At 39.9% G+C, this 10,702-nt stretch overlaps 1 protein-coding gene across 1 annotated transcript; it reads left to right on the top strand.

Moving 5' to 3' along the window:
* Positions 1-2,650: 2,650 nt before the first annotated feature.
* mrpl45 (mitochondrial ribosomal protein L45) lies at positions 2,651-10,305 on the top strand. The gene is made up of 8 exons (XM_080452403.1): positions 2,651-2,788; positions 4,344-4,539; positions 4,938-5,055; positions 5,894-5,992; positions 6,635-6,683; positions 8,295-8,444; positions 9,024-9,197; positions 9,958-10,305. The coding sequence occupies exons 1-8, from the start codon at positions 2,726-2,728 to the stop codon at positions 10,054-10,056; spliced, it is 948 nt and encodes a 315-aa protein (XP_080308529.1). The 5' UTR covers positions 2,651-2,725; the 3' UTR covers positions 10,057-10,305.
* The last annotated feature ends 397 nt before the right edge of the window (positions 10,306-10,702 follow it).

Genomic DNA, 10,702 nt, shown 5'->3' on the forward strand with positions numbered 1-10,702 from the left:
TGAACTAGCGCCGACCTCCGAACAAATAACGTCATCGCGTCGCTCGGCGTGCAGTGTGTGTGTGTGTGTGTAACGACCGTGTGAATGAATATGCGTGTGATGTGAATAAATTGAATTAGCAGTGATTCTCTTTTTCAAAGACCCCAAGTTTGGTGTGTTTTATAGGACGGACTCCCATTTTGATGTGATAAGTATCTCTGGGACAGGGGGTAGCTCTGGTCCATGCTATTGATCAGATATAGGACAGGGGCTGTAAAATCTTCTAAGTTAACTCTAGAGTAGGTAAATACAGACCATATAAGTGTCTACCATATTTCAATAATCTGTTTGTGCCTCTGTGTTTTATTTATTTACTTATTTATTTCAGCATGCAGCTGTATGTACTACTACTACTCTATTTGACCGACTACTTTAAGGTGAGGTGGACTCAAGCAAATACTGCGGCATGGTCATGTTGGACCTACAAAAGGCATTTGACTCTGTAAATCACTCCATACTGATGGATAAGTAAGTTGAAGGCCATCGGTTTTGATAGTACATCCATCAGTGGGCTGGATGAGATCCTATCTGGAGGGGAGAGAACAGGTGGTGGAGGTGAACAGAACCCTGTCCTCCCAGTGAGCTGCGGTGCTCCTCAAGGAAGCATACTAGGGCCTTTTAGTGTACGTAAACGACATGCCATCAGCCTGTGACTGCAATCTGTTCTTGTTCGCGGATGACTCGGCACTCCTGGTCTCGGACAAGGACAAATAGCAGGTTGAGGAGGCCTTTAGCTCTGAACTTGGTAGAATCTGCACCTGGCTCACTGATAACAAACTATCACTACACCTAAGCAAAACTGAATCCAATCGGCCCGGATCACTGGCGTAGCGGTCCGGGCACCTAGGCTATAATGTAGCCACGGTTCGAGTCCCGATCTCGATGGCCTTTGCTGCATGTCACTCCCCATTTCCTGTCAGCCTACTGTCTATCTATAATAAAGGCATAAAAAGCCAAAAAATGAATTTAAAAATAAATAAAAATGAATCCATTCCTTTTGGGTCCAGAATAAACAAAGTGGGTGACAATGTCATCACAAGGAAAGATGAAACGACCTACCTGGGTTGTATCTTAGAGGGCAACGTCTCAAGTGAAAAAATGGCAACAAAAGTAATCAGAAAAGTCAACCAAAGAACAAGTTTTCTATTCGGGATCTCCTTGGTGGTCAGTAACACACACTAGGAGGGAGCACTCATCCAATGTCATGTCGACTATGCATGCACCTCGTGGTACTTTAGAACCTCAAAGGCAGACCTCTCAAAACAAACTGGTCAGGTTACTACTAGGCCTTACACCCAGAACTCACCTAACCCCTGCTCATTATGCTAGGGTGGGATGGCTCAGGGTAGAGGACAGAGTAAAGTAACTTGAAATGGGCCTGGTCTATAGATACATGAGAAAATAGGGATACCCATGTACCTGTCAGACTACTTCAACAATGTAAAAGACACACAGGCACAACACCAGAAGGAGCCCCTCTGATCTCACTGAACCCAGTTTCGGCACAAAAATGGGGTCAAATTCATTCTACTGCTATGCCAACAGAATGTGGAATGTTCTACAAACAGTCATACAAAAAAGTGAGTCCTAACCCTTCTTCAAAACCGCTCTAAAAGAGCACCTACAGGTGGCTGCAAATTGTAACTGGCCCCTGTAAAAAGTAAAAAGTCCAAGCTTATCACCTGAAATGACCCCAATTAATGTTTTCTAGCATGCATTCTGTTATTTAAAACCCTCTTTCACATATTCACATATATTATTTATGTATTTATATTTATATATATAGTATACTATATATATATATATGGAGCTAACTGACATTATCTAAGTCCAACTTTGGGCATGACCGACATCAGAGCTCCATATGGATTCAAATGAGTCATAGTGAGTGACATCACCGGGATGACACAAGCACCCATAGCCAACAATATAAAAGGCAAGGTAAATCTCAGAGATAGATTCAGATTCCAACGAAGATCCCCAGAGATTCAACTCTTCAAAAGGACTTCAAGACTCAATCTTCAGTAACCTACTCAGGAGAGAGAGAGTTCAGCACCTTATGTACTGGGTATTTGGCCTTGACCCATGCAGATATACTCATGTATGTTTCTACAGAGCCCCTGCTATACACTATGTCACTATGCCTTGGGTTACACATCTCGATTAACCTGCTCGGAGGTTTAGATAACCATTCGAGCCATTGGTATTTTTCATGGGTTTACTTTTTTATTTACTTTAGATGGCATGGGTAGCAGATGTAGTATGGTGTAGGATGGTGGGAGAGTGTGTTAGATTGTTTCATTGTCACTGTTTGTGTTGTGCCTGAGGACCCCCTTGAAAACGAGTGCATGCATCTCAAGGAGTTTATCCTTTAATTAAATTAATCATTATTAATAATAATATTATTGTTTGTCCTTTAATGTTATTATTTGTATAATGTTATTACTAAAACAATTAGTAATATTCATATGAGCCTATTTTGTTCCTTTCAACATAAAACAAGCATTCAACTTAATAAACACGCAAATGGAACATCATTTCTAAAACAAAATGCACATCTTATGTTAAAGTGACTCTTTCTTTTTATACCTCTATAAACTATATGAAGTGACTCCTGCGCATCTGGTTGCAGAGTGGTGGATAGTGACACTCTTGAACGCTCCCACTGGAAACCCACACAGACAAGATGGCGACGTCCATGCGGAGGGCGTTAGGAACCCTTCATCTACTGACATGTAATACTTTGAAGGTATCGTGCTATTACAAATCAATGAAAATGGCAGTGTACCTTGAGGTTTTGTGATACTGGTTATTATCTGAAATTATTTGTAAGGGCTGATTAATTTATATCTAGAATTATTGTTGTAACACAGGCTGTTACGGGCTGTTATGGAATCTGGCTTCTTGAACAACCGTGCATTACTGTCTGACAGTAGCTTTATGTTTATTTTTTATTTTTTGCTCCAGAGACATAACTTTAAAACGTTTGTCTCTGGGATAAAAAAAAACCCTCCATCTTTGCATGCATCTTTGTACAAAGGACCCCAATGGTTCTTGGGTTTAAAATCCTCTTAGCAGACCTTGTATTGAACTGTACTTTCCTGTCCTTTTTTTTTGCAAACTGCTAATAAAGTATTCAATCAATCAATCAAACCCCAGTGCACTGCAGTGATGATATTTTATTTTATTAATTAACCATTTCATAGTTAATCATTTTGGCCACAGTTCAAGCCATCCTCTCCTCCCCTACTAGTCTACATGAATATTGTCTCTTGCATTAAGAGAGAAAGATATAACCTTACAAATCATCATGGCCATATAACGTTACAGGCCATCCTGTCTGGAACAAGTAAAGTACACATGATCAATTTCACAAATTAGTATTCCTTTTCAGGTGAGTGAGTTCAGCCCTTGTCTAATGCTGTCCTAGCTGCAAGCAGCTCTTAGATCCTATTTTTAATACCTGGAATCTAGAGTTGCAATACCAACCCCTTGGTCCCTCCCTTGACAGCCCATACAGCCAAACCGAAAAGTCTGATCTGATTGAATGGTCCTGCGTACCACCTGCAAATTGCACATAATGCAGGAGGCAGCTAGCCTGGCATGCTCAGACCAGAGCCTTCTATTAGAGAGTTGCGCCAATGAGGGGTCAGAAACAGCGTCGGTCACGTGGTTCATGTAGCTGGAAATAGTGACAAGGAGCCGTCGACTTCAATGCATTCCATGAACTTCCGGTTTAGGGATTTGTCACTGTTCGCCAATGTATGTGTATGTAGAAGACCTGGCCCGAAGAAGTGAACGGAGTTGGCGTAACTCTCTAATAGATGGCACTGGCTCAGACTAATGGGGCATTTTCTTTTTTTGCAATGGCAGATTCGTCTGGTTTCCAGGCTTGGAGGCAGCAGGATGTTGCGTTATTGAAAACGAGCGCTTCCATACTCCAAAACTTAGAAAAATCACCTGCACAGAATTTATTGACAGAAAGTAGCTCATAACATGTCTATGGTGGATTTTTATGAAACGAAAACTTGGCAGTTACAAAGAGGATAATCCAAGTTTTCCGTAACAGCTGCAATGTTGGTGAGTTTAACGTTTAATTAATACAATCAGATCTGACTTTTCTGTTTGGATGTATGGGCTGTCAAGGGTTGGTATTGCAACTGTAAATGCCAGATATTAATCTTTACATCTAAGAGTTGCTTGCAGCTAATGCTGTCCCATGGACCATGGAACCTCACAGCTGACCTAGAAGACATCTTTGTGCATGTCATGAAACATTCATTTACCTATTTATTTTATTTCAGAATTCAGAGGTGCATGTGCGGCATCCTCTCCCACTCATCTTGCCGGTGCGGACCAAGAAAAGATATTTCATTCCGCCGGCCGCTGGGGTGAAAGGGCAAGCTTCGGGAATCGGAGACCAGGAGGCCAAAGCCAAAGCGGCTGGTCTTGTAATAAGGCAGCAGTACATCGAGAGGCCCATCAACATAGCCTGCACTGGTACAATACAGTTTATGCATCCGTACATATGCACAGTGTGACTAGGGCTGTCACGATTTTGAAATTTTTACTTGACGATTAATTGTCGCTCAAATAATTGCGAATTAACTATTTAATTGCGTTTCTGTCGTTGAACATTGGAACATTATGAATAAAAAATACTTTTAGGCTTCGTGAACACATTTGCACAGGTCATATACAAATAACTTAAGTATAACAAAAAAACATTAAATTAAATAACGATCTACAAGCTCGTTTTGGGCTTGTACATCTGCTATTTCCACAATTTTTAAAAAATGTTAGAAATGATATAAACATTTTTCAACTTGGAAATGGTTACGACGATTATGCAATACCAAAAGCATATTGACTGTCTGTGGGTCTCCTCTCACCACCAGCGGGCATCTTCGACCCCTACATCCCTCCGGAGGGTGACGCCCGTCTCTCCAGTTTGTCCAAAGAGGGGCTGAAACAACGCACCGAGCAGATAAAACAGGGTGCTGCCTCGCAACTCGCGTAAGATCGTTATTATCACAAATGCTCAATCTCTGTTTTTGTATTTTGTGTATGCTTGAATAGATTTTTTTTGTATTGATTTATTTTTTGTATTGTCTTTTTGTTCCTGCAAGCAAAGATGCCTTTCAAATCTATAAATCTGTCAGCCCTTTTGACCGTTCTTAAGTTCAATGACACTTGATTTATTATGATTGTATTTGTTTATAATCAAATCATGCAAAATCATGCATTCTTGTTTCTGCTCCAACAGTAACAGATTTCCACCTTGTGTTTACTTGGATATCACCATTGCTCATCATCTGTTTCCTTTATTTGTGGTACCATAATCTAGGATGAGTGCTCTTGTGTAGAAACCTTTTTTGAGCTATTTATATCACAGTACAGTATAGAGGCAGAATCTAGCCTGTAGACATGGAAACCGAAATCCATAATGAACAAGACTGTACTCATTTCAGCGCAGACCGCCACGGCGCCACCCAGGCCTTACATGTCTCTCCACGTTGGTCTGATTGAGGAAACATCACGGGGACACCCAAATTAATAGTTTTCTTCTTCTTGTATGAATAAGGGTACAGGAGATATGCTTATTTCAAAATGGAACATTTGGCCTGATGGTGGCACCAGAGGAAAGGTCATGGGGTCACCAAAATCAATAGGTTTCCTCCCAGCTTCCTCCTGGGAGTATGAATGTGTCACAGACAGACGGGGCAAAACATACGTAATATCCTTGCCGGTGGCAATTAGTGGGCTACTGGGCTTATCAAGTGGACACCTCCTACTCTACAATGCCTGTAGGAAATGTAATCTAAAGATTTGTGTTTTTCCATACTCCCCGCAGGATACGCAAGATAAAAGAATATGATTCTCATTTCACCACTAAGGTGTTCCCAGCACAAGCTCAAGAGATGTTCATTGAAGCTCACAATGCCCTGACACAGTAAGGCTCTGTCTCCTTGTTCTCTCACGTACAAATAACTCAGCCAACGCCCTCCTTTCCAGTGGTGTGACATACATTTAGTGTGCAAGAGGACATGGTCTATTTATGGGAGGGTTTATTTCAGTGAGAAATTTCTGATAGAAGTGAGACTCACTCGCTGTGCTGGTCAGAGAGCACACTCATCTCTTGTCTGGTGTAAAGTGTAATACTATTAAATTCTTATTCAATTTTATATTTACTCAGTTATTTTTTATTGATCCAATCCAATCCACTTTATTTATATAGCACATTTTAAAACTTGTTCAGGGTTAACAAAGTGCTGTACAGAAAAAGAAAAAAAAATACACTGGGAAAGTTACAAGTTTTCTATATCTTGAATTTATATGATTATCATAGCACTTTGTAACTCCATATTTTGAAAAGTGCTATATGAATATAAAGTGATTGTTGTTATATGTAATATTATTATTACTCAATTTAAAAATAGATTTTATGGCAGGAGTCAGATTATAAACCGTTCTCTATCTCCTAAAGCCAGAAACTAGAGAAATAACTCTGTCATTACAGTGTTTGGTACCGTACAGTTAGTAGTACTTGTGTATGTCTCTAGGAAGACTAACCTCACCTGTTTGTGTGTTTCAGCTTCAACAAGGAGAAACTGCACTCGTTGGTGACAGAAAGGTGTTACCCTGTGAGTTGTCTGTTCCTCACAGGGGAAATAATCCCTCCTATCACGTACTGGAGTTTAATCACTCTCTAATACTATTAATTACATTCTACACTTTAGACATTTGATTGGCATGTTTATCCACAGTGACTTAACATGAGTACAGGACTTTTTACTCCTAGACTACCAACATGACAGGCAAGATTTAACCCATTCAATCCGGAAACCCATACTGTCATTTTAGAGTTTTTGCTATAACCATTATTTTATACTTTGGGATATTGTTTTTGAAAATGTGTGCAAATCTTTTAATACATCTGTTTTAAAGCAAATTAGTTTTACTCAAATCTTTGCTTCTAGGTAGTCTACAAATGTCTTCTAAATCCTAACAGTTTTTCTTTTTTAGAAAACTCATGTTGCTATATCAGTGGTTCTCAAACTTTTTTCATGTCAAGGATCCCCAAAACGATATTTTGTTCCAGGGACCCCCAGAAGCAAAGATTTTAGTAAAAAATTTGTTTATATATATGTTTAAAGATTTGCACACATTTTGAGCTTGTATATCTGCTATTTTTGAATAGCCAAAGACATCTAAAGTGACACAGATGCGTTCCCAGATTGAATGGGTTAAGTGTTGCAGTCCAGTTTGATTGCCACACTGGCAAAGAACTCATAACACAGATGCAGGACATACAGAATTGGTTCTGGTCAAGGTGCCACATTATCCAAATACTAGGGGACGAGCTGAGCGTGCTCTACTGTCAATAGATTAAGAGAAGGTCAGATGGGTGCAGACTCTCAGTGAACAGTCTATAGAAAGCTCACACGGTCAATTTTCTTTAGCAGCAGTCATCATGACAAGCGGACGCGTTTTGGCTACTCAGGCCTTCATCAGCATTTACTATTAGTTGCTGATAAGGGTTCCCCCCCCACCCCACCCCCTTCTCAGATTCCCTTTTTGTTCGTTTCTGCAAATATGGGGAACAAGAAAATATACTTCCTAAAAAGTGATCCCAAAGTTGTTGCTTTTATTATGGTTTATCGGAACTGTTCATTGTTTAGGGCTTTGGGAACATATATATGATACTATGAAGATACTGAAGCTATTATATGACGTACCTGTCCCATCACGTATCATTTTTAGACTGTACAGTAAAATAACTCAAGAGAGTGTACAAATGTAACCAACTGGAATCTTTTTGGTTACATTTGTACAGTCTCAGAATTAAATAAACACTCTGGATTTGACCCAGTGTCCTTAGTAGGCATGTCACAATTATTACATAACCGTCTAATCGCAACATTTTCAAATATAAAAAAGCAGAAATAGCAGATCTACAAGCTTACAACTTTTTTACAAGCTATTTCTTTACAAGTATACAATTGTTAAATATGGCAATACTTTATTTGTATATGTAAGTTATTTGTCATATCTGCCCTGTGCAATTTTTGATTACGAAGCCTAAAAGGCAAACAGAAATTAAAATGATGTTCCAATGTTCAATGCCAAACACACAATTGAATCGTTAATCGCAATTATTTGAGTGACGATTAATCGTTAACTTAAATTTGTAATCGTGAAAGCCCTAGTGCTTAGTTTTGGTTTCACAATTTATTTCCCTGACTCCTGTCCAGGAAATGACTAGGGGAAACCGCTACAAGAGCATCCGCTGGACATTCGTTGAGTCTCTGGAGCCGCCCAGAGTGGTCCACGCTCGCTGCCCGGACATGGTCTCCAAGGGCAACCTGTATGGTCAGGTGACACTCCGCATGCACTCCAAACAGGTGAGATCAATGCAAAAATGTTGACTAGTTTCCGTATACCAGTGGTTCTCAAAGTGGGGTCCGGGGACCCCAGGGGTCCTTGGAGGGGCTTCAAGGGGTTCCCCAGCAAATAAGTTGGCTGGGGATAATAAATGTAACCACTATAGCCCTATTTTATACTTCGGCTATCTGCAGCTTGAGCTTGTAGATTAGCTACTTTGTAGATCTGCAATTTTTTTTAATTTTTTTTACTGTTTTGAAAATTTAGAATGATCTTCTCTTATGGGGGTCCCTGACACAAAATCTCGTCACACAAAAGGATCAAAAGTGGCAGATATACAAGCTCCGCGTTTTCAGCTTGTAAATCTGCTACTTCTTCTGAAAAGTAACAGTTTTGGACATATGAGGTTTCCACCCGACAGAGACGATATACTTTTCTTTTCATTACATAACATTTTCTCGATCCGGTCTCCTCCATCACCATTTTTAAGTGCTACACGTTCTTTTCTTCTTTTTATAATTCTCAGCACCTCAAAACAACTCTTGCTGTGTGTGTGTGTGTGTGTGTGTGTGTTAACTTTTTCATTGGATGACAAACAGACCCTGGCCATTTACGACCGCTTCGGGAGGCTGATGCTGGGGAGCGAGACGGAGCCTAAAGACGTCTTGGAGTACTTGGTGTTAGAACGTCATCTCGTCAACCCATATGGCCGCTGGAGGATACACGGCAAGATCGTACCGGCCTGGGCCCCTGTCAAAGACCCTGTCGTCAAGGTAACCTTCAGCACTGTACATTTTGCCATCAGCGACTCTCTTGAAGACCACCAAAGACCCCATGTTTTGTGTGTATGTGTGTGTCGGAGCACTTGCTGTACAACGTTGTTAAGCGTACCTGCGGGCATAAGCCTACTCGGGAATGGTGCAGGTTGAGAATGCATGCCCCTCCCATTCATGCAATACCCGTTGTACTTGTTGTCTGAGTACCCAGTGCAGTGCCCACTAGCATAAGAATGAATAATAATGACATTCAAACGTCCATGTTTGGCCAATTTTGACAGCCCTAATATATACACATACCAATTTGCTAAATGTATACAAAATTAATCCACATTTCTCTGCTGGAAACATGACCAGCATTTGAACTCTGTCTGAACTCTGACAAACAAGGAAATGGGGAAGTCAGAAAACAATTTGATGCATCGCATAACCATAACCATCGCGTAACCGATTACTAAATATGTATGTCCCCTATTATGTTGACTGTTTCACTGTTTATCATAGTGGTGTGATTAAAGGGATAGTCCGCCCCCAAAATGGCTTTCGGTCATCAAATTATTGGCTCAGGAATGCGACAAAAACAAAAATATCTCTATGTATTCAATGCTTCATGGGGTGTGTAATCGATAGAAAATCGTTTTTTTTTGGGTGAACTATCCCTTTAACATTCATTTCAAACAGGGATTATAGATATTCATTGCTAAACATTAGCAGTGTTTATGAAGGATAATCAACGGCATTCTTTTACATCTTTCAGACGGTTATGGTCCCCGGTCCAGAGCTCAAACCAGACGAAGAATTTGAAGCCCTCAACTACAAAGTTACCAAGCCAGAGGCTGTGCAGTGGAACAAATAAGCCACCTAGGGGCACTGTTTTCCCCCAACTAACGCAGAGGGAAAACACCATGTTGGACTTGGGACTTTTAAAATGTATATTTTGACATTTTCCCATACATTTTCTGTTTTTCCACAAGCTGGTTTTCTTTTCATATGTGTACCTAACAAATGCACATTTTCCAGATCTACAGAGATTGTATGGTTTATTTCTGTGATGATGAATATATTGTTAATTTAAAGAATACAAAAATAAAATGCCTTCCATCGGTTTCAGTGAGTTTATATCAGAATAGTGTCCCTCATATACATAAAAAAAAGGAAAGACAGACAAAAAGAAACGGTAGTCGATACATAGAAAAAGCTAACAAAAATCTTAAAAATCTATGGATTCACATGACATTTGAGTTTTGGACTTGACAAAAATATATAGTACATACATTCCAAAACATTTAATCACAACATGCAGAAACAGTCAAACAGATTGGTCCACTGACGGTTACATGAGGCGGTGCATAACAATGAGATCACTGCATAAACTGAGTGGGATAATGAGGCTGTTGTTGTCACTAGCTGTATGTGGACTCAAAACTAAAATGAGATCCACCATTTGACAAAGATGAACATCTCTTAACAATATGGATATGATATCATTAAAGTGAAAGTAA

This window comes from Gymnoscopelus braueri (genome assembly GCF_963280865.1).
Source record: "Gymnoscopelus braueri genome assembly, chromosome: 2".
NCBI classification, from domain to species: domain Eukaryota; kingdom Metazoa; phylum Chordata; class Actinopteri; order Myctophiformes; family Myctophidae; genus Gymnoscopelus; species Gymnoscopelus braueri.

Coding starts and splice junctions, on each gene's coding strand:
- mrpl45 (XM_080452403.1), top strand. CDS start 2,726: ATGGCGACGTCCATGCGGAGGGCGTTAGGAACCCTTCATCTACTGACA. Junction 5,056..5,893: donor GGTGCTGCCTCGCAACTCGC/GTAAGATCGTTA, acceptor TACTCCCCGCAG/GATACGCAAGATAAAAGAAT. Junction 6,684..8,294: donor TGACAGAAAGGTGTTACCCT/GTGAGTTGTCTG, acceptor ACTCCTGTCCAG/GAAATGACTAGGGGAAACCG.